Source organism: Porites lutea, chromosome 10 (assembly GCF_958299795.1).
Source record: "Porites lutea chromosome 10, jaPorLute2.1, whole genome shotgun sequence".
In the NCBI taxonomy this organism is placed as follows: Eukaryota; Metazoa; Cnidaria; class Anthozoa; order Scleractinia; family Poritidae; genus Porites; species Porites lutea.
In genome coordinates this window covers 16,675,510-16,700,509 of record NC_133210.1, presented here as the reverse complement: position 1 = coordinate 16,700,509, position 25,000 = coordinate 16,675,510, and the positions used below count along the sequence as shown (strand labels likewise).

Sequence of the window (25,000 nt, the reverse complement as noted above, 5' to 3'; positions counted from 1 at the left end):
TAGGAATCAGGTAAAATCGCGATAAATGGTAATTTTTTGTGCTTGACATGTGAAATAACACATAAATAGGCACTTTGTATCATTTCATCCACAGGTTTTACTTTTATTGTTGAAAATTTTGAAAAAGCATGCAATTTCCCCTTAAAAATGACTTGACCACCTGCTACTTATGACGTCATATCTCGTAACCATAGTAAGTGACCATCACTAAACTTGTCTCAAAATGCGCGTAAGGGATAAACGAATAGCTAACAAAAACAGCAGATGCTGATGTTTTGTCGTCTAGGAAAATAAAACAAAACAAAAAAACCCTTTTACGTCCAAGGGGTCAAAAGTCAGTATAAACTGCAATAATTGAATTATGTGTAAACATATTTATTTCAAGTCGATGGACTATTAGTTACTATTAGTTCTATAGATTGCATTTCATAAGATATTAATATCATGGTTTTCACAGCGCGAGTGTAAGATCACCTATAGCGCAGTTTACTACACTGGATATTATGGCGTCGCAGCCATGATCGAAGATTTTGCCAAGCCAACTGACACAGAGGCCTTGAGTAGCATACCCTTACAGTTCTTGGTGTACGTTTTCAATTCGAATGAAACGTGCGACGAACGTCCTGACTTCACGGAGGAGACGCGTCCAAAGGGGTCTTGCATTGGTATTCCACCTGGAGGAACGTATTTCGATCGAATCATCGTACGAGCTGGAGGACCAACTAAAAGGTGATGTAAAGATGTGGTTATTGTTGTTGTTGTTGTTGTTTTGTGTTGTTTGTGTGTGTGGTGATACGGTCTACTCTTGCCTTGTGGACGTTTTACTGAATTAAGAACTCACACTATACTGACTTTGAGCGCGGTGAGATTTGTTTCTTCCAATGTTTTTATCACCTGCTTTCTCGCTTTAGTTATAGGCAAGAGAGGATAAATGGGACAGAGAAGGCATCCCCCATACACACCCTAGTCCACAGGTAATTTGTCTCGAGATATTTTTAAGACCATAGATCCCAAGGGGGATTAGACAACAGCCAATCACATAGCGCGAATGCGTTCCGCGTGAATGACTCACGCTCAGAGCCACGCGTCCTTCACGAATTGACGCAGAAAAAAATGGCGGAAGACGCGGAGAGCGATATTGCTATTTGTTTTGTCGACGAAAACGACTAAAGAGAGATTTCTGCTAAAGCTGTTCAGCGAAACAGAAATTAAAAAAGAATCGCCCTTCCTCTCTTGCATAGAGCTAACAGTACAGCAGGGAAATCCTTAACACACTGAATATTCTCTCGGGATCATTTATAATTTACAGTTTGAAGAGAGCAATTTCTGGTTTGATATTTATTCTTTTATCAGTCTTTTATTATTCAACAAAAATAACACTTGGCGTCCTACTTGCTTTATTATACAAACGACCGGTTTCAATAGACCGGCGAAATTTCTCATTTTATTAAAGCACTGAGGTTACGACAATTTCGGGTTGTCAAAGAGTCAAGCGATTCCCTTTTCCCAGGTGAGCGCTGACTCATTATTCAAAAATGTTCTCGATCTCTTTACGCTTTCATTGCCTTTCGCCCGACATGTTTTGCACGGCGCTTAATCATGCGAAACTTCCACGAAACATCCACGCAGCGCGCGAGGTAACTTTATCCCGATTCTAAAATAAACTCGAGACGAATTGCCTATGGAATAGGATGTGTATGGGGGATGCCTTCTCTGTCCACTTTATCCTCTCTTGTTATAGGTTAATGCTTTTTCGTTTGAACATTTCTAAATTTAACATCTTTTTTCGCCAATTGCGAGCGGGGAACAGTCGCATAAAACAGTAAAGTTTGACGCATCAGCTAACACCTGCAGCTAAACCCAATTGGTGATAGCAGTGTTACCGCTGTAGTATTAACAGCTCCATAAACGCCACTGACTCCCCTGACTCTGCTACGACCCCCTCGGGGGATTCAAAGACGCCGAGTCTAGCTCCTCAAAGGTCAGTTGCATAAATCGTTACATCAGACGAAAACGCTAAGGGCTTTCGTTTAGCCTACTCAAACTCTTAATTTTAACTCCAGACGATAGCAGTAACCAGTGACCTTGAAATTGTTTTCTGCGCCCCAATATTACACTTTCTGGCCATTACGGATACTATAAAGCTGGCGGACACGAGGATGTCCAAAATTACGGGAGTTTACTGGATCGAGGTGGAAAAAATCTTCGAAAATCCGCTTGTTCTAGGCTGGAATATATGCAGTAGTCTTTCCATCTATTACCAGCGTAGGTAGATGTCATTTCGAACCATTACTATAGGGAGCTATATTGCCATACTTCTTTCCAGTGAATTTTTTGAAGGTACTAAAATCACGTTCCCTCCTCTGTTTCATTGATTGTTTGATCCCGGGAGTTGTACCCGGTAGGGAAATTTAAATTTGCACAGGTGATTCTTCAGCGTGAAGTCGGAAGTTATTTTACTTGATTAGTCAATTATCCATTTTCTTCTATACCGGCTTAATGTGTAGTGGTAAAGTTATGGTGACGTCACTGTTAACGATGAAGAGTTTGATGGGTTTAGCGACCGATGCTAACTGATTTGTCGGACATTACATTTTATGCAACTAGCCCCTGAGATGATAGGAAAATTAGGTCAGGGTAAAACGTGGAACTTCACATGGGACGAACCTAATTCTACTGAGCGACAAGAATAGATTTTGCTCATTGGCATTAGGTTCATCACATGTGAGGGTCTTCGTTTGACCTGGGCCTCCACCTCGTGGTTTAGGTTTAGTGTTCATGACTGAGTTGTTGGTGGGACCTGCACTTATATACTTCATTTACAAGAAGCTTGTACGTATTTCCTTGAATAACAGCCGAATAATCTCCCTTACTCTCCTTGCTTGAAATGTATGAAATGATAATCTCCTTCTAATAATTGCCATCACTCTGTCATTCTTTCATAGTTATTGTTTCAGCTGTTCATATGAAGTTCTATCCAGAGAGACTTACTGATGACTTGAGCTCTTTGGAAATTAGAACACTTAAAAAAACTGTTTTCAGATTATATGCTGAAAATGAGTGTTATAGGAAGGACTTCTGGAAAGTAAGATTTCAAATCTTCGCCTTGCTCAATTAATTGTTGTCCCTTGAATAACCATCCATGATTTGAGGGAAAACGGTATAATTGATCTGATATTAACATGTATGTCTTCGTGGCGCAGAATCGTGGAGGTAACGACCAACAGTCCGCAAGGTTTCATCAAATCTCCAGTGGCTCTTTATGCACCGCAGGAGTATTACGTCAATGTCACGTGGACTCCAACATCATCGATAATAGAAACTAAGATATTTTGTTTTACTGGATTGGAGGATACTGGGTAAGGCATTCGTTGAAATCTCAAACGCTGTGGAGGTTATAAAATCTAACAGTGATAAGTATTTAACAAATCAGTGACTAGCAAATTTCGCGCGTTTTGATTGGCTCCCTTAAGTCGGAATATCCTTGGCTATTCACTTTTTGCAACCGGAGCCAGTATGGCGTCTCGTTTCGAGACATTTTCGAAAGACGAAATTTGAGCGATAAACGAAGCATTCGTACAAATAAATGCTAAGAAAGCGACGAACTTTGGTTTGTCATTGTTTACTGGTAGGTAGAAAATTATTTTCATGCTGAATTTGCAAAAAACAAAACGTAAAAATGCACTTGACAAAATCCCCGAAATGTTTGTAAATTGTAAACAAAGTTTCTACTAAGTGACGTTTTTAATGTACAAAACGTTACTTTTTTCATTTTTATCCAACTGATTTGGTAAATACTAAAACAACTATCTCTCTCAGGGTCGGTGAACAACGCAAAATATCTATCTCGACGCTTCACCTCCCCTATCACCTCCCCTCCGGGGAATAGTTGTATATTAATGCCATTTTTTTCTGTTAACCAGTACGTATTGCCTTTTACTGGATTTGCAGCTGGAAGAAATGTTTGGTCTCATCGCCAGCAAATTGACGGCAATTAAACACAAGAGAAATGTGCTTAGCAACTGCTAATTTTTGAGCTTTAATTCTTTCATTCGAGCAAAGATTTCATGGAAAAGACGTTTTCAGGCCAGATAAATAAACAAATTGACAACTTAAGTACATGTACCACGCTTAGTGTTAAATCTATACTGGCAAACGCATCGAAAACAAAAATTTCCAAAAATCGTCTTAGTGTTTAAGCAAACAACGCTGTCCTGTCTTGTGATGTATATGTTCCTTTCGTTGGATAAATAAGGGCTTAAAGTCAACAGGTTATATGATGTTGCCATGTTTAAGGAATTTTGGGACAATCTCTCTCGAACGTTACTTAAAAATTTCAAAAATAAATGAATGAATAAATAAATAAATCAGGCCTTAACCAAACGCTCTCATTTTAAAATATTTGTCGTTAATATTGTTTACAGGATAACAACAGACCAGCAATGTGTATCACTGCTTCTAGGAGGTAATACCAGTTCCGCCCAGTTGAAATTCACGCGATTCAAAAGCATGTCTAATAACACATTATTTATTACCAAACAATTCTAATAAGTAAATTGTGTTCTCGGAGGGTGCCCTTGGAAATATAAAGCTTTAGAACATGACACGGATGCCGCTGATACTGTTTTGATTCGAGAAATATTGTCATATGCCAATAGTAAAGTAATCTTTTCAATTCGACAGTCACCTCTGCATGTTAACTGTAAACGATCGACATTAAAAGAGCTTAAAGTAGCTGGGTAGAATGATGGAAGTACCCCGAGAAAACGAGCTGAAATCCAAATCCAAGCCCATGTCCTGCATGCACTAAAAGTATAAGGCGCTTTATTCCATCCATTATAGATAAGGTGTCGTTTGTCTTTGAGCGATTTTTTGTTTCTTTTTGGCAGTTGCTCCACCACAAATCATGTCTCTTTCGCCGATGGGTGAAGTTCTTCCAAACACTCGAAAGTGGAAAATAACGTTCGACAAACAGGTAAACAAGTTGCAAAGTGTAGAGGAACACCGAGGATTTGAATCAGAATAGAGGGATAAGAGTTGATTCTATTTTTTGTGGTTTATTTTCAAGTGTTGAGCATTAGTCGGTTACTGGGTACTTCTGAAAGACAGAGAGAAGGGTGTAAGTTAATATATAACCTGAATTAGAGTACTTTAACTGTCTCTGAGAAGGCCACCATTATTAATGGCACTCTGAAGAATCCATCTACTGGTGCCCGCTTACTTTAAAAAAGGCAAAGACAATAACTGACGAAAGGCAGTTAGGTCTGGAAGATTTCAATAAACCAATTCATTTTCTACAAGATAACGTCGAAAAGAATGCAATAATCGAATACCTTTTTATTATTTCTTGTTTATTCACAAACTTCGCCAAGGGGCCTGGATAACTCACAGAGAAAGCTCCAAAAAAAAAAAGGGAAAAAGGGACAAGGACTATCTTCTATTTTTGTTACAGTTTGTGCGGCCTACACGCAGTAGTTATATCAGGATCCACCACTCAGACGACACGGTGGTGTTTAGTGTCGACGTCGCCACCACAGCCGCTGTGTTGTATCCTGTTGAAAGTCTGGGACGGACTATAGAGTTCACAACTTCTGTAGCCTTTATTGAGAAGGAAACCTACTATGTGACTTTGGACCCAGGTAATTTTTGTGTTTACCATTAAGTCCAACATTACTCGCGAGAATGTGCATGCATATTTGACATTAGACATAAATTAAAAAATATATATATAGACAATTGCAGTTATATTCATAATCTATTACCGTGCGATACACATTACGCAGAGTGGTTATTGTTCTCGGGACAATTTACTTGCAATCTTGCATGAAACAGGTCTGTAATATTACAGGTAAAGCGTAAGCCAAATCTCTCTCACTGGTAAAAGTCTGCAGCGTTCTAACGAACTGAGGTGTCAAGCAAACTGGGAACAGGTCATGATGAGGTTTCGTACAATACGATATATCCGTTAAGGATAACGTTTATACTTGTTGATTCGTTAACCGATCCGAAACAGATATGGTCAAAGTTCATAGATGTGCAATTTTTAGTTGTATAAAACGCGAATCTTGTACTAAAACTAAGTCTATACAAGGCCTTTGCAGTATAGAGTGAATTAACAGGAACGACAAGTTTCCTGTGTGAATGATCTCGTTACAAAAGCAAGAAGAACCTAATCCAGCAGCCTCTTCAAATTGAGAATACCCTATTTTGCATCTATTATTTTATCTCCCTTCCAGTGTGGTTTTCGAAAAAATCATTCTACCTAGCACGCGGCTACATATTTCACTGATTGTATTAGGAAAGGCATTGACGAAGGTTGTGTTACAGCAGCGGTGTTTGTCGACTTTCGAAAAGCCTTCGACAGTGTAAATCACCAACTTCTCCTAAAGAAACTTCCTGCCTAAAGAAACTGTCTATGGCAGCTCACATTCTGCACCTCAGCAGATAAAATCTGGCGTCCCACAAGGGTCCATACTTGGTCCGATTTTGTTTTCGATTTACATCAATGACTTGCCTAACTGTTTACTTCAGTCAAAGATTCTACTTTATGCGGACGATGCTGTCCTTTTCTACGCTGACTCCAATATCGGAAAAATAAGTACTGTTTTGAATAAAGATTCCGATAAATCAAGCACAACATTACAAATACCTTGGTGTGCTAAAAGATGCGAATCTTACTTCCAACCAACACGTGGATAAGCTACTGGTTAAGATTTCCAAAAGAATCGGTGTCCTCGGAAGAATTTGAAACAGTCTAACTGTCGATGCAGCTAATAAAGTTTATCAGGGAAAATAGAACGTGATAAGTTAGATCGAGCACAGAGAAGGGCAGCAAAGATTGTCTTGAAGACAAAAGATTCAGACCCCAAGAAGAACTTAAAGTGGCTTCCTTTGTCTATGAGGCGTGACATACATACTATTAATTTGACTTTTAAATGCTTGAAGGGATCCCCTCCAATGTTTTTTAAAGATTATTTTAAGGTTTTTAGAACAATCCACAACACGAGGGGAAGTGGGCAGAACTTGCTGTTCCCAAAGTCAGAACTGAGACGGCAAGGAAGTCTTTTTGTTTTAATGCATCTAAACTTTTTAATAATATTGCGAGTGTAATGAAGGATTCTAAGTCAGTTATGATTTTTAAAACTCGTATTTTGGAATTATAGCGAACAAAAGTTTTTTTAGTTACTTGTAAAGTTTTTTTATTAGTTAAGCTTTTAAATGTATTTTAATTGTTGTATTTTAGCTTTTTTAAATGAATTTTTAATGATTTTTTTAGATCTTGTTGTATTTTTAACTTTTAGTTTTTTTGTTGCTGTAATTGAGGCTAGTTTTATATATATATATATATATATATATATATATATATATATATTTTTTTTTTTTTTTTTTTTCCCAGGGCCCAGAAGTTCATCACAACTCGATTCAAACCGCTTTTGATTACCACCACATTCCCGATCATATCAAATCACTAGTGAAAAGTCTTTACACTGACTTCAAAACCTCTATTCTTACAAATAAATTTCGCACTCCGTTTATATCTGTTGGTCGTGGTGTACTCCAAGGTGATTGCCTAAGCCCACTTCTCTTCAACTTGTGTTTTAACACGTTTCAACAGCATATTAAATCTGAAAAATATCGTCAATTTGGCTTTTCCCTCAAGTCCTTAAATCCCATCCACTGGTTCCAGTTCGCTGACGATGCCGCTGTCAGAAGCGGTCAGGAATCAGAAAATCAACATCTAATCAGCCGCTTTATAATCTGGTCTAATTGGTCGAACATGATAATAAGAGTTGATAAATGTTCTACTTTTGGGATAATGCCCTCATCAAGCCAATACTAGAGTATTGTTGTACGGTCTGGGGTAACTGTACCGTTGGTAATCTCGGAAGAGTTTTACGACTACAGAAACGATGTGCTAGGCTTATTTTAGATGCTGATACTCACGAAAACTCAGTCAAGCTTTTTAACAAATTAGATTGGCTGCCTATAGATGATATTATACGTATTAGGAAGCTTTATATGCTTCATAAAATAAATCAAGGACATTGCCCGGCTTATTTTAATAAATATATTGAACATATAAGTAACAATCATAATTATAACACGAGATCCGTTTCCAATAACAATATTACAACACCAGCTTGTAAAAGGAACTCTGGCCTTAGAACGTTTCACTCAAGCGCTTGCCGTTTGTGGAACGCCCTTGATCCCGAACCTAAGACACTCTCCCATACTAATTTTAAAAATTACTTATTTAAACTTTACCGCAGTATGATTTCTCTTCTTGATCATTTTAAGATTTGTAAAACCTTTTAGTTTCATTAGTAGTCAATTAATCAATATTGTATTAATAGCAGTTCATTATGTAATTTTAGTTGGTGGATTATATAGGTAGTTAATTAATTAATCGATACATTTTATTACTTTAACTGTAGGAGGGCCATTATGAAAACTACTGGGGGACCAGTAATCAATGTCTTTACCCTCGTTAAATAAAGTTATTACTTACTTACTTACTTACTTACTTACGAAACTGTACACTAAATCTGTCCAATATTTACCCAAACTGTTGATCAATGGAGTTCTAATTCCCTGTGTGGAAATGGGTGAATCATTTCGTTACTTAGGTCGCTTCTTTGACTTCAACATGTCTAACAACCAACACATGTCTGGATTGTCCTCTCTTGTGCAAGACTTGATGAATGACATTGATATAAAGCCACTACATCCTAAACACAAACTTCTTCTGTACAGCCGCTATGTCCTATCTAAATTGTCCTGGCATTTCACTATAGCTAATATATCCAAAACCTGGATAACGGAACATCTCGACTCTGTAGTGAATGGCCATATTCGAAAATGGCTTGATATTCCGATATCTGGAACACTGAGCAATGTTTTCCTAGAACGCAATAAATTTGGTCTAAAATATTTGTCGTCCCTCTATTAAATTTACTCAGTGCCAAACAGTTCTCCGAAATTCATTAAAAGAGTCACCAAATGATTCCTTAAAAGATCTCTGGAAATCGTCAAGCTGTCAGACTAATATTCCATATGATGTGTACAAATCCACTAAGGAGGTTCTTAAAGATTTCCGTTCTAATCAAGAGGATAAACTGCAACACCATCTAACATCTCAATGTTTCTTCTTCTCAAATGTTATCAAGTACTCATTGTCATCTGTAAATTCTATTTGGTCAGAGGCCCAGTCTCATCTACCCAAGAACATTTACAATTTTACCATCCGCTACATCAACAACTCCCTCCCTACACGTAAGAATATGGCAAGATGGGGATTATCACAAAGTCCTGCTTGCTCCTTTTGCCTTAATCCTGAATCACTCCTTCATGTTGTCGCTGCTTGTCAACAGTACCTTGATCGCTTTACCTGGAGACACGACTCAATCCTTAACTTCATTGCCAAGTCACTTCAACCTGTAATTAATGTTCACTCTTCACTCTATGCAGATGTTAATGGTTTTCTGAATCCCTCAATAATAACTGGTGAAAATTATCGTCCAGATATTCTTTTCCTAATCCAGTCCAAGTGCCTATATGTTCCAGAATTAACAGTTGCTTTCGAGTCTAACCTTAACAACAATGCAGTGCGTAAGAAAGAAAAATATAGAAATTACAGATGTGTGAGATTTGTAAATCTCTCCATGAGTTCCCTTGGCGTTTTCTCCGATGAATACTCCACGTTCTTAGACATGATGAATGACATTGGCATTGACAAAAAGCAGCAAATTGATATAATCAAGAAAATGATAAATATAGCCATTAGAGCAACATACTACATCTTTTGTTGTAGAAATAGGAACTCGGAAAGCCCAGTCTTAATGCAATTTTGAATTTTTTTTTTGGCTTTTGTTTTGTTTTTATTTATTTATTTTTTCTTTTTTTTTTTCTTTTTAATAATTCAATCTCAAGCAGCATTTGTAAATTGCCTATACGTAGCGAGATTTACAATTGTACATTCAAAAACACAAATAAAGTTTCCATTATTATATATTGCAGGTGTAGCTAAAGGAGTTACCTACTGTGGTGCCGAGTCACCGCCTGTCAGGGATCCTTCTGCATGGAGCATTAAAATAAGTACGGTATTTACACAATCGACATCTTCATAGTTTATCTTCATCACCTTTATCATCGACATCATCATCATCATCATCATCATCATCATTATCAGCATCGTCATCATAATTGTCATCTTTGTTATCACGATGATGATGATGATGATGATGATTTTCATCCCGATCCCTATCTTCATCCCCACCCCTATCACAATCACTATCAGCATCGTCATCCCAGTCACCATCACCATGACTTTCACCTTCTCCATCTCAATCACCATCTCCATCTCCATCTCCATCCCCATCCCCAACACTTTCACCTTCACCATCACCATCACCATCCGCATCACCATTCCATTACCTTCACCATCCTCGTTACCATCCCCATTCCCATCATCATCCCCATCTCCATCTCCTTCATCATCATCATTATCGTCATCGCCATCGTCATCGTCATCGTCATCATCATCATCATCATCATCGTCATCGTCATTATCATCATCATCATCATCATTGCCATCATCATTGTCATCGCCATCCTCATGTCAGCCACCATTTATATCACCTTGACCTTCTTGATCTTTATCTCCTCCACCGTCACCATCTCCATCTCCATCCCCATCACAATCGCAATCACCTTCACCATCCCCATCACCGTCCCCATCCTCATCACCATCTTCATCTTTATCTCTATGACCTTCACCATCCTCATCACCATCCCCATCTCCATTCCCATCCTCATCACCTATACTATTTCCATCTCCATCACCTTCACCATCCCCATCCCCATCCCCATCCTGATCACCACCACCACCATGATTATCATCATCATCATCACTGTCAACAAAATTGTTGTCCTCATCGGAAAACATCGTCGTCATTATCATTGTTCTTCTTCACCTCCCTTTTTTTTCTCCTCCTGCTCCTCCCCGTCATCATTATCATCAACTAAGCATTATTTGACTGCTGTCTTCAGTAATCATTAGCATTATTCATTATTTACTCACTTGAGAATAGTTAAATGGCTGAACCACATTTCACTTTTCTTTCACAGAGGATGTAACTGCTCCTGTGTTAACATTTGTTAACGTTCCTTCTCGCTCTGGTAGTGACGTCATCATCACGTGATCAGCAAATGAGAATGTGACGGCTCAGTGTACAGTCCAAACACCAACCCAGATCACAGCCCAACCGTGCAATATGTCGTGGAGTGGAATTAATCTTAGCGAAGGCTATCATAGCATTTACGTCCAACTGACTGACTCGGCGGGAAACACAGCGTCACCGTCCAGACACTCCTGGTTTGTAGGTAAGGCGTAATACTGTAATGTAATTACAAGATTCAGACTTTTGAACTTCGGTGACTGATACTCCGCTTTTACGAAATGGGCCATAATGTATAGGCTTGAGGTATTTTAAAGGAAAGGTTTCAACACAGCCAAAACAGTCTTCCTAATAATATGAGGGAGCTTAAGCAATCACGGAAACGTCGACGTTTGTTTCTTTTCCAAGTACACCAAACAGTAATATCAGATTGTCTAGAACTTATCGAGTAGACTTAATGTACAAGGACAACGTGATCATACCGGGAAACTAGCCTAACAGCTTACTTCTATGGGACGTTAATATTGTATTTATTCATACTTGAATTGTGTAGTTAAAGGGTAGTGCAGTAAAATTAGGACAAGCGACATGACCAGATGCAGTTAATGGAAACCGCGAAACGTCTACTAGATAAATATAGTCCATATGAAAATTTTAAAAACCCTAGCCTAGTAAAAACTGAAGTGGCATTTCAACATTTCTTGAAGGGATGTTCTGGTTTTTGATCATGTCGGCTTTGATTTTCTGTTTCCTTCCTTCCTTTTTCGTTCAGATCGTACACCTCCTCTGGTGACCATCACCTCCAAACCAACTTCGCCAAGCAATCAAAACTCATTCACTTTTCGATTTTCCTGTGGAGGCACATGTTCTTTTCAGTGTAGTGTGGCACAGATGGGAAGCAGACCGGCTTTTACTCAGTGTAATTCAAATAGATACACGGCTAGCAGCCTTCAGAATGGACTGGTGTATGTGTTTCAAGTCCGTGGAACTGACGATGTAGGAAACCATGGAAGTTCTGCGAATTACACTTGGAAAGTTGGTAAGCAGCCTGTTTAGTTTTTGATAATTTTTTTTGCAATCCAGTGAAGGGACTGTTCATCTAAAGTTTAATCCATTTTGTTCAGTTTCATTTATTTATTTTTTCAAATTTAAAGTTGGAGAAGAAATTACTTCTGATGACAAAACTTGACGTTTATGGCATGAAAATAAGGGAGTGAGGGTGGAGGAGTTGAGAAAGCAATCGCCTGCTGCAGGGATGACCCACTTTTGTATCCAGAAAGTGACAACAAACGTGAGTTTGTTGTTGGTTCCCGCCCCTCTTCCGAGAGGTTTTTCTTCGGGAACACCAGTGTTCATCAGAAGTAATTTCTTTCCCAACGTTAAATTTGAAAATAGAAAATAAAAGCTTGGGGTGATTCAAGAGTATACGAAAAGAAACATGACTGGTGTTTTTGACCTTTGCAAAATTGACAGGATTTTAACAGTTTTCAGGAATTATTTTCAATCCATTTTCATTTTGTCCATGTGTGCCCTCCTTTTCTTTATAATTTTCTTTTATTTAAGGTTAATTCCCACACCAAAGTGGCGATGTTTTATGTTTTACACAATTTGGTGGCCAGCATTCGGTTATGTTCTCCTCTAATCCTCCATAAGCTTAGCTAATTATAGTGATCGCGAGATTTTCCAGCGTTTTCGAAGATAGCCCTGTTATGAACAACATTATTAGTAGTGATAAGAAAGCAGCTTTTATGTGGGGGGAACGACGTGAACCTTTTCTTTCTGTTTGTTGTTTAAATAATGATCCCGGTAAGGTGGATAGCAATTTATTTTGTTATGCGGCAACGGTGCTTTCCCCACATAGGAATGTTCTCATTTTTACACAGAGAATGCATAAACCTACATGAAGGCCGTTTTTACACTCCACTTTGAAAGGGTGTTTTCTCTCCACAAACTATCTGCTGTGATGTCCCCCAGGGATCCATTTTGGGCCCCTTGTTTTTCTTGCTCTATATTAATGATTTAAATAACGTATCGACGCTCGTCGAGCTGATTTTATTCGCTGATGATACTAATTTATTTATGTCCCATAAAGATCCTGTCTACCTGGCAGCCTCACTCAATTCCGAACTTAATAAATTATCCACTTGGTTTAAGGCAAACAAACTCTCCTTAAACCTGGAGAAAACAAACTTTATGTTCTTTAAGCCTAGACAGAAAATGTATCATTTTCCAATGCAAATATGCATAAATGAAGAGAGAATCGAACAGGTTAAGGAAACGGTCTTCCTCGGTGTAGTCCTTGATGAACATCTGTCTTGGAAACCGCACATTTCTCAAGTAGCTCGTAAAATCTCGAAATCAATAGGAGTCATTAATAGAGCAAGATTTTTTCTACCTAAACCCTGTCTAAAAACTCTTTATTATAGTTTAGTTTATCCTTATCTTCATTATTGTATTATTGTCTGGGGATCTACGTACAAAACCAATCTTCGCCGTCTTGTCTCTTTGCAAAAACGAGTTATCAGAACTATTTCTAAATCAACTTTTGATTCTCATTCAGACCCTATTTTCAAAGAATTAGAGCTACTAAAACTTTCTGATATTAGACAACTAGAATTGGGTAAACTTACGTTTTCTCTTAACCATTCTCTCTTGCCTTCAAAGTTCAACAATTATTTTTCTTTAAACAAACAAGTCCAAAGCTATGCCACTAGATACGCAAACGATTTTCACCTTCCTTTTTGTAGAACAAACCTTCGTAAATTTGCTGTCAGTTTCCAAGGACCTACTTATTATAACTCTGTAGAAAATGATATTAAGGAATCTAATTCTCTCCACTTATTCAAAACAAAATTGAGAAAAAAATCATATAAGAATTATTAGTTATGAATCTTGTAGTAAATAGTTATCTTTCTTCACATGTCTGATATTATTTTTATACTTATTGTTACATGTACCATACTTTATATTTTGTCAACTCAGTCTATGTAATTAGTTAATTTATACATACCTTCATTGTATTTTACTTTCGATCCTGGCCCTACTGTTACTGTTAACTTTATTTTTACTCTGAGGGAGCCCAGTGTCTATAAGCCCGATGGTTTCTTTTAGGGCTTCCTCGCCACTTTCATTTGCTTTTGTGTAACTGCCTTGTTTTATCGTTATTTGTATTTTGTGGTAAATCAAATAAAGTTAGAAAGTAAAGTAAAAAAGTTTTTTTGTGTTAAAAGATTTTGACCAATCACAAGAGTTGAAAACGATAGCCAAGTAAAGTTTACAATTTTACATGTTCCCCACATGGGATTTCTTTGCTATTGAAACTGAGACCAGATTTTGTTATATGGAAGATGGTTGAAAAGTAAGGATGAATATATGTAGTGTTTTATGAAGTTTTGTTAACTTTTGCTGTTTAAGCCAATCAGAAGTAAGTACAGACAATAGAAAAGTTGGCACCTTTTTTGCATTCCAACATGTTCGTTGCCGTTGTTGCTGGCAATAAGGCAATGCATAGATGCTGGCTACTTGAGATAGTTACGTCCTAAGTTATCCTCAGGCACGTCATTCAAAGTTCTGTTTTGGGGTTGAGGGGGGGGGGGGGGGGGGGGAAGGGTTGGAGTCTCCGACGTAATTTGACCCTGGTTTGTAACGTCTGCGAAGCACCAAAAACCTTTTTTTGAACCCCTAACAGACTTACCGAATTGCCGGAAATGCGTTTCGAGTTTCCTTTCAACCTGATTGGCAAACCAACAATGGCTTTTTTAACGGGCCAAACATGGCGCGTACTCAAATCCTGGTGCCCAGATGGGGGCCTAGAACGAGAATTTTGGCGCTGTTTTGCAGACGGACTTAACTAGAGTTTAGTTTCGTCTGTGGTGTCCGTGATCAAGAAGGCTTGAGGCCAGAGTTACCAACCTCCTTTTCAGTTGTTTTCAGACACTGAGTATTGATTGGGGGTACGTTTTATAGTCCAGTAGCCAATCAAGTAAGCTGTGCGGTGAAGTAGTTCCTTACAATCATTCCGAAACGGTTTTCAGTTGAGAAATGTTTAGTTTGAATGGTTTCATCGTCTGATTTTCGTCTACAGATAGAAAGAGGCTTTGACAGATAGAAGCGCTTTGTTTACAGTTCAGGGTTTTCAATAAGCACCGACGGCCGATGAAACACGTCGGCTACTTTGCTCAGAGAAGTCAGCTACTTTTTTCTAGAAAGAACTGAGAAGCAACCAGTTTGAATAATGTCATAAACAAAAAAAGGGTTCATAAAATCTGAATGGACTGGTTTTACGTTATGCTTTAGTCGTGTGAACGCTATATTTCAGTCAATTTTTCAGAAGTTTATAGGTTTACGCAGAATTTTTTTTTTACGTTTAAAGTACGTAATTTAGTTTTCATCATTCGTTCATTGGTTGTAGGAATTGATTGAGTAGCTGATGTATCAAAACTGGAATGAAAGCTACATATTTTGAATAAAAAACACACTCTTTTGTCCTCAATTTAGTATCAGAACGATGGAAATCGCATTTTAGGGCTTTGAAATTTCAAAATATTCTGGGGAAGTACGCCCGCAGACCCCCGTAGAAAAAGGGGGACTAACGGCCCCTTTTTGATACACTCGGATACTATGACTTTTAATTTATGTTTTTTTTTTGTCTTTTTTTTTGTTTTGTTTGTTTGTTTGTTTGTTTGTTTGTTTGTTTTTTTACAGTTCCTACTTATTTTTTATACTCTTATAATCAGAAGAATTCACTTGAATCAAATTTCGATTAATTTAATCTTTGGTGGTTTTAAACAGGTGGGTTGGGAAGTTATACTTATTGTAAGAAGAGGTTTGATGCTGTTCAATATTCCTTTTTTATTTATAGGTTTGCAACCTCCGTACGTCACAGAGAGATTCTTTTCCAAAACGATGGCTATACTTCCAAGGGGACAGTTCGTTTGAGGGTGGATGAGTTCGGCGTGTTTTATATCTTTGTTGCTACGGACTGGTATGACAGGGTAGGTAGTTATGTACTCAGTGAAAATCTACTCGTTGTAGAAATCTTTGTTGTCTGTAAGTGAGGGGCTTAGCACGTGAAAAATGTATACCACGAACCAACTATAATTGCTAATACAGTGGAAGTTCTCCTAACGGACAGTTCTACTTACGTTAAGCGGACAGCTCTCCTTACAGCCGCCTTCACAAAACCCCGTTTTTCTCAACTCCCATAAAAACTTTGTATTTTTGAATTCCCGTAAGCGGACAGCTCTACTTACAGCCGCCTTCACAAAACCCCGTTTTTCTCAACTCCTATACAAACTATCAAGAGAAACTATGATTTTTACATTACCGTAAGCGGGTAGCTCAAGTTACGGACACCTTTTTCTCGTTCCGAGGGTCTCCGCGTACGAGAGCTACCACTGTATTACCTTTTATAGCGAATGATGGAGTGATTTTCGTATGACCTTGAAAAATGGTTTCGGTAAGTGTTCTTTATTTGTTTTATTAGCCAATAGAGAAAAAGATCAAAACATGGACTCTTCGTTTTCCCGCCAAAGAAAATCCTAATATGGGGAAGGCATTGTTCGATTAGCCAATCGAGTTGCAGGATTACGTTAAAGCGAAGTATCGATGAATTTCTAGAAAGTTCTCGGGCGTAAAGTTTCTTCACCCGAGGGTTCGCTTAACCAACCAAAATCCACGCGCGTTTATAATCTGTATCTGTTCGATAAACCAATCAAATCACTCCATTTCCGTTCGTTTGTTGTTTCTGTTTTGTTCGCGCGTTTTCATTTCAAGGTCGTACGAAAATCGCTCTAAGCAAAATTTAATAAACTAAACGAACTAAACTTTTGCTTTGAGGAAGCGTTAAGAGAGTTTTTATTTTGTTATTATTATTATTACTATTATTATTATTATTATTATTATTATTATTATTATTGTTGTTATTATTATTATTATTATTATTACTTATTTTTAGATATTTGACATGGATCGTTCTAATGATGTGCTGTTGGGGAATAATCCTGTTCAAGTGCTGCTCACTCCACCTCCCAACCTAAAAGTGGAGAAGATCGTTGTTCCCAGTCCATCCTTCTCAGGTAGGATTGTTATTGGTACCAGGAGGTACTCTATGAAGTTCTGGGCGATTGTGTGAGACCTTGGAATCCTTTGCCTGCACCTTACCTTGCTCAGTTTCAGCTCACAACCCTATACAACACTAGGCATCAAAAATCATCCTCTTTCCCGTACTGCTCACAACTATCAATTAAGTACCTGATAGTTCATGTATTTCGCGTAAGTGCAGAGCTCCGAGAAAGTCTTTCGTCACCCTTCGCTTAGGGAACATGAATGCGTCCAGAATTTAAAATGGCATACCACGTTTGCTATCTCTACCATTTTCGTCAGCATTTTTTCCGCACTTAATAAACTCAGCCCATGAAACTGGTCTAATTTGTTTCTTTATAATTCTTTTCCACTTTCCTGAAGGCAAAGCAATTGTTTTGACTTGGTCTGTGAAGAACTATGGGATGGTTGAACTGCCTACGATGCATGGTACGACAGAGTGTACCTGTCCAAGGATAACAACCGAGGTTGTATTTACAAATACTATAACACAAGATTGTGCTATAATGAAAATAACTGCTGTTAACGCAAGGGGATTCTCATCAGTCTGATGACACGGGAGCAGTATTAAAATAGGGGCGGAAAACGGTTATGGGGTGGGTGACTGTGTGAATGGCTGATGTCACTAGTGAGTAAACTGCGTCTTTATATTTCATTTTTTATGTTCGTGGACGATCAATTTAAGCCTACAGTATTATTGTCTCATTATGTATCAATAGTGCTTCCAATTTCCCTTCCTTAAATGGTTACAGTTGTTTGAAGACTAATTGATCTTACAAGGTATGTTAACTATTTTAGATTGGTCTGACTGGCTGTTGGGCACCTTCTACCACCGTGGAGTGTTGCCAGTCGATGCGAGCTATACAACAAAGAGAGCCGTCACGCTTCCGCACGCAATTTTTGGCAATTTTTCCATTCTTGTGATAACTGACGTTTATAACTACGTATACGAGCATAACGACGAGGATGATAATCTGAAGTCACAGGTACAAACATTTAGTCTCAACTTGTTATGATTGTACTGACAGCGTCATTTTGCTAGGAAGGCGCATATCACACACGTCAGGAGCCCATAACCCGGAGCGTGCAACTGCCATAAATTCGTGCAACGGCGTTTTTACAAGTGAGTTTATTTTTAGATAAGCTTTTCCCGTGGAAAATGACTGTTGTCGCTTGGACCTTTTCACAGTCGGCTGTTTCGAAGATGATTTCGATTTCCCTTTGCGGGAATTATGCGTTGTCGCCGATGAAGAAGACGTCCCGGGCTCTTCTACGTTTTGCAGATCTTCCTCTGAACTGCTAGTTTCCGTGTAAATACTGAAATTGTCGCTTTAAGTACTGCCAGAAGAATCCTCTGAAGATCAATTCCTCACGTGCGTCCGCCATGCTTTTTTTTTCAAAGTGAAGGAGTTGTCCTGGTTACGTATTAAAAGTTTATTACTGATGACGCACTTGCTTGTGATTGGCTTTTCGAAAGCAATTGGCGGGAAAGGCTTATCTAAAAATAAACCTACTTGTAAAAACGCCGTTGCATAGGCGCAGTATGGAAGTTAGACGCTTCTGGTTATGGGCTCCTGACACGTGGATACGCCTACCAAAATGTTTAAGTCGCTTCTTTTTACCCATAGGGCGTTGTCTCATTTAACATCCTCCCCCCCCCCCCCCCCTTCAGTGCAAGTACTCCTGCTGCGTTGCGTGACAAGCTGCATGACATGTTGCTTAGTGACTAATACCCCTGCCCGAAACAAACGTATTTTCCAGCTGGAATCCCTTCCCTTTTCACAGGCAGGTTCCCAGGGGATTTAAACGTCAGTCGCTGAACAAACATCGGGGGCGCCCCTGGCAATTGTTAAATGACAATGTTTGACCCTCGATGATCGTTTTTTTTTTCTATTTTATCATAGTACTTGAAAATTGACTTAAGTCCTCCGCCAGACCTAGTGGTTCACTCTATTGCAACAGCGAACCAATACTACACGGGGGATACGATGAAATTGCAGTTTAATGTGTCTAACGAAGGACTCGGGGAACCTTTTTACCATTGGTGGAGAGATCGTGTGGTGAGTATAGTGGGGATAACTTTGAAAAAAAAGGAAGTATTTTCGCTTTTTATGGCAGGAATCGAACCCGCGACCTCCCGCTCTACAGTCAAGCGTCCTGCCGACTGAGGTAATCCTGCCGCGTCGTTGACGATATTTTCAAACATTTATTTCCTAACTGGTAACTTGACTATTGGAATATATATTTTTTGCTTTATTTTCAGACCATAACTAGCGTTACATCAAATTACCACGAAGCCCTGGGAACGACCTATTTTTCGGGTGTTTTCCCTCCGCTGTCAATGTACTCAAGGACATTGTATCACATGATTCCTCCCAGCTGGCCGACTGGACAATACAACATCACTGTAGTGACAGATTATTTCAATAATGTTTTTGAATACATCTTTGATAACAACAATGCAAAAACTGTTCAAGTGAACATCGTGCAGAAGTTGCCTGATCTTACTGTAACGTATGTTAACGCTTCTGCGACTGCGGATATCATACAGGCTTATGTGAGAGTATTGTTCTTAGTGAAAAACGTTGGCCCGGGAAAGACCACCGAGGCACCGTGGGTCGATGCAGTCTACATCTCGCCACAAGCTGATTTCTCTCGACCAAATGCGGTATGGCTAGGCGACTTTCCTCGTAGGATCAACTTGGATTCTGCGAATGAATACAGTTTGGACACAGGACCGATAAGGATTAACAGAGATAATTTTGGCCAGAGGTACATTCATGTCGTAACCGACGTCTATCAGACCGTCGCCGAGCAAAACGTATCAAACAACATTAAGTCTTCCGCAAATGTCACATTTCCTCAGGTTGTGCCTGATTTAGTTGTGACAAATTTCTCGTTGGTGGGAAAGAATACCTTACTTAGCGATTCCGACATATCCTTATGGTGGACGGTCGAAAACAACGGGACCGGAAGTACCCTGTCAAATTCCTGGCATGACACGGTTTACCTTTCGACTTCTCCGAGAGTGGAAGGAAATTCATCGAAATTGTCCGTTGTTTACCTCAGTCCAAAACTGTCCCCTGGACTAAGGTACAGCCAAGTTTCATCCACGAGGCTACCGTCAAACGTAGCTGGAAAATACTATCTCATTTTGCAGGTAAATGACGGCGCATATCTAACAGAGATAGACGATCGCACGAAAAACTCAGACTGGGTGCCCATAAGGATTCTCCCAGCACCTTTGCCAGATTTGAAAGTCGTCATAGTTTCCTTTGTTTTCGTAGCAGAACGTCGTTTGCTAACGGTTTCCTGGAAAGTTTCAAACATAGGTAGCTGGATGCGTGAGAGCTATTCATGGGCAGACAAAGTTGTTCTTTCCCCATCAAGAGGCAAGATCGATGACGCTGATGCTCGCGTGTTGGCTTCCAAAACTGTCAGTGCTAAGCTTGATGAGAATCAAGATTATGAGCTCTCCGTTTCCGTACAAATTGAGAACACCGTTAGGGGAAGATTTTATGTTAACGTGATAACAAATGTAGAAAAAAGCGTGACGGAAGTTTCAGGAGTTTCTAATAACATTGGTGTGGCAGCAGAAATTTTGACCGTTGCAATCCCCCCTGTAGCAAGGTTAATCTTAAGTATCGTATCAATGCCGCCTAAGATTACTTCGGGTATTCCCTTTTCCATCACATTTCGTGTAACCAACGTTGGGTTTGTTACGACCAGCAAGACCTCCTGGACAGATGCACTGTATGCTTATACCAGGAACGATGCAAATAGAACAGAAGTAATTGAAACGGGTGTGAAGCTTAAAGTTTTTTCCCATATTGGGGCCTTGTCGGCTCAGGCCTTCTACGAGGTCACATCCAGCATCACTGTTCCTCATGGACTAAACTCCTCAGCATTCATCTATGGTTTTGCTGATATATTCAATCCAAAAATTCCAGATATCGTTGAACCAACTCAGCCCGAAAATGTGACCCGCCCAACAGTAACACCTCCAGCTCCACCCATAATAGTCATAAACGAAGGACTTCTACCAGACTTACTGGGTTCGTTGGGAGACCAGAACGTACATACTCGCGGTGGTCAGCCATTGAATGTCACTTTTAACGTCACAAACGGAGGTGAATATGATGTGCAGGGCGCATGGTATAATGCTCTATATCTGAGCCAAGACTTGCTAGTTGATCCATTTGATGTCAGACTTGCCACAATAAGGGCAGTTCATCTGGCAGTGAATGGCACAGTGTCCTTGACCGTTGTCGTCTTCATTCCTTTTGACACCTTAGATACGGATTATTACCTGCTTCTCTCAGTGGATAGTAAGAACATCATATGGGAATCTAATGAACAGAACAACGAAGCTTCCTTGTTGATTACAATTAACAAGATCCTCAGCAGTGACCTAGCAGTCGTGGTAGTTTCCTCGACTGGTGGGCAGTTTCGTTACGGAGAAGGTAAGAACTTAAAGTCTACAGCAGATTGATTGTCCATTGTCAATAATAACAATGGCAATAATTATAATGATGAGGATGAGGATGATAATGATAACGATACCACTAATTACTTTCCTTTATTATATACATACTGAGAAAAACTCACTAAAAAGCTATGTCGTAAATTTTCGTACGCAAATTAGTTATAGCCAATCAGAGGAGCGAACGATGGTTTTCACATGTGAAAAAAATGATACGTCCAATCAGAATCGCGAACGATGTTTTTTCACGTGAGAGAAAAATGATACGTCCAATCAGAAGCCACAGAGGTGTGTGAGTTTCGCGCCAAAATTCCCGCCTTTTATTGCAGCTTGCAGCGCATCTTCGCACACATTCAACAAGAAAAGTTTTACTCAAAGAATTTTTCTCGCTAAAAAAGTGAAAAACTTTTCAGAAATGGAGTGGAATAGTTTCGTTTGTTTCACTGTCAATAAAGAAAACGGTAGAGAGCCGGTGAAACAACAGCGGAAAGGGAAAAACAGAACGAGACGTAAGCTTTTGTTGTGCTTTTTGTCGGAGCTACTTTGCCTTTCATTTAAGCTTAAGCCTATATTGAAACCGGACATTTTACTTAAATTCACTCATTTTCAATTGTGCATTGAGAACAAACAGTTAAGATTACTTATAGTTCTTGGATTACCTCATATCCTTACCGTCATTTATGTTTTTAACAAACGTTTTTTACTAAAAAGCTAATACTTCGTTTTCGTTGTCATTTTGCGGTAAGTGTGTAGTGGCAAATTTTAGCATTTTTGAAAGATTTAAAATAAAAAGGCCGCCAAAATGATGAATGTCTCAGTATGTATATAATAAACACAATATCACATGGAAAGTGCTTTGTACGTTATTTACGCACTCGTTGTTTTTGTATCAGAAATCTTACTCGTTCGACTTCTGATACGTCAACAACTCGTGCGTAAATACCGTACGCCAGCACTTTCCATGAAGTATTCTCTATTTTCTTGTTTTAGATGTCACTGTCAACTGGAAAATCAGAAATAATGGTAGCCAACGAGCAGAGGGTTATAAATGTGATACCGTTTATTTATCTCAAGACGATATTTGGCAAATAGAAGATGTCAGGATAGGAAATCCAATGTGTTCATACGTTACACTGGAACCTTATCAAGAAGGTGCAAACCCAGACAAGTCCTATTCGATGACAGAAAAGTTGTCACTAACAGGAATCGGTGGTTACCATGGGCTCGTAAAAACCCGTAGTAACATTCTCGACCTCAACCAACGAAACAACATCGCTGTTGGACCGAAAAATATAAATGTAACGTTTCTAAGTCTTCCACTAGATGGCTGTGTTGATGTCACCTTGAAGTCACGTGAGGAAAAGTCTTACATTGTAGAAAGTGTCCCCGATGAAAGGACGCTTATCGTAACAGTGAATAGCAGCAGTGATGATGCAATCCATGAGATGTTTGTCAGGCACGCTAAACCAGCCACTGCTTATCAATATGACGGCGGCCCACGATTTGTATTGTCTGCAGACCAAGAAGTTATTATACCTAAGACGATTGTTGGTAGGTACTATGTCTTGATAAGACGATCTGACATGTCTACCAATTCATCTACTTCGCGACTCTGTGCACGGATTGCTAAGTTTGAAATCATTCGTGTTTCTCCTAATGGTGTGGCTCCCCTAGGCAATACCACTTTGCGTTTTGAAGGAACTCTTTTTGGACAAGATGTTGACGCCTTCCTTATCGACGCTTCTGCAATGCAAAACGTTTCCATAAAAGCTACCGAAGTCTATCGTATGAGCTCAACAGAACTGTACGCCACGTTTGTCACGACAAGTTTTATTAAGGGTGCAACCTTCCACGTCAAATTAGTAAACGTAGAGACTAAGGAAGAAGCCATTTTGCCGCGTTCTTTGGCCATAACAGGAGGTGAACCTGGGCGGTTAGAGACGCATGTGGATTTCCCCGAGGTGTTACGAATGCTAAGTCCGGAAGAGGATCCCGATACCGTAGTGGTAACGGTATTGTACGAAAATGTTGGGGATACCGACATTACCGCTCCTCTGTTGGCTCTCAGTGTGACCGGTAAACAAGTTCAGCTTCGTCCGGTTCAGAGAGACAAACCTTCGCCTCAAGCCTCAACTACCGTCGTTTTCCTTGCGCAAGCATTTCGAGGTCCAGGTGGCATCCTACCTCCAAAGGCTTACGGAGAAATCACATTCGATATAGTGCAAAGCAATGTGAGGGGGGTAGATATAGAAGAGTTTGCTCTTGGGATTGTTGTTGGAGACAAACAACCTCATATTTACATGAACAGCAGTGGCCAACTTAAACCCGACTTTTTGCGCGGAGGGCTTTGGGCTCCAGTGTGGAGAAACTTTTTGTTTTCAGTTGGACGAACCGTTTCTTCGTTTCAGAACCGAATGACTGCTGCAAGTACTTTCCTTAGTAGGTCAGGAAGGCGGGTCAACTTATTGACTGATCTTGTTCAGTTCCAACTTGATGTGGCCAATGGAAAGCTTACCGGTAACTTAATTTATTGGTTTGTATTAATGGGCGCTATATAGGAACCATAGGCAGACTAAGCAAAGACAACACCACGATAGTCGATGGCGCGCGCTGATTTAAAAACCTTATTGACCAACGGCAGAACAGCAAATGAATTACTCGTTGTTGGACGTCGCGTTGTCTTTGCTTGATCTGCCAGTTGTGGCTGGGGACTAGTTTCAAGCCCTGCTCTAGCCAATAACTTAATAACTGGAGTTGTTTTTCGGTTTTAAATAGCCAGCTGATTCGCTTCCTGTTAATTGGAATTTTCAAACTATTTCTCTGTTATCTGTCATTTGAAATTCTTTCTTTTGTTATGTTTCGTTAATACCCTTTATCTTAAAAGCTTCTTTCCTTCTATGGAAAGGATTATGACGGCATTTGTTGGTTTATTTTTCTCTAGCCTTGCAATCAGGTGGTTTGCTTTGGCTAGCAAAACATACGCCCTTTAATTTGCAACAATGTGGTACATTTTGCTTACTAGAGCAAGATTGCACGGGGAAAGAAAATCTATGATTAGAGATCTTGTCTCTTGTAATTTCTCCATTTATCTGTTTTCTTTTTTTTAAAATGACGTATATTATATGTATTTTTCTTGTAACAACAGACACTTTTGAACAACTAGATTTTCAACCTCATTTAGTTTATTTATTTGTTTAAGGTGAGCCACTCATTTTGGAAGATGACTTAAGCGGCCAGT

General features: G+C 39.2%; 3 protein-coding genes across 3 annotated transcripts in view; 2 read left to right on the top strand and 1 right to left on the bottom strand.

Moving 5' to 3' along the window:
* The window catches only part of LOC140950732 (uncharacterized), an 18,705-nt gene extending 15,342 nt beyond the window's left edge, over positions 1–3,363 (top strand). Inside the window, exons 4-5 of the mRNA XM_073399971.1 lie at positions 458–729; positions 3,204–3,363. Of these exons, the coding sequence (XP_073256072.1) occupies positions 458–729; positions 3,204–3,363 (432 nt within the window). The remainder of the gene's footprint in view (positions 1–457; positions 730–3,203) is intronic.
* LOC140950980 (putative amidohydrolase YtcJ) overlaps positions 1–25,000 on the bottom strand; it is a 179,470-nt gene that overhangs the window by 27,119 nt on the left and 127,351 nt on the right. The gene's annotated exons all lie outside the window — the stretch shown is intronic.
* The window catches only part of LOC140950730 (uncharacterized), a 16,122-nt gene continuing 9,146 nt past the window's right edge, over positions 18,025–25,000 (top strand). The window contains exons 1-5 of the mRNA XM_073399969.1: positions 18,025–18,265; positions 19,184–19,339; positions 19,543–21,742; positions 22,753–24,279; positions 24,962–25,000. The exon at positions 24,962–25,000 is cut by the window's right edge and continues 109 nt beyond it. Of these exons, the coding sequence (XP_073256070.1) occupies positions 18,062–18,265; positions 19,184–19,339; positions 19,543–21,742; positions 22,753–24,279; positions 24,962–25,000 (4,126 nt within the window). The 5' untranslated portion in view covers positions 18,025–18,061. The remainder of the gene's footprint in view (positions 18,266–19,183; positions 19,340–19,542; positions 21,743–22,752; positions 24,280–24,961) is intronic.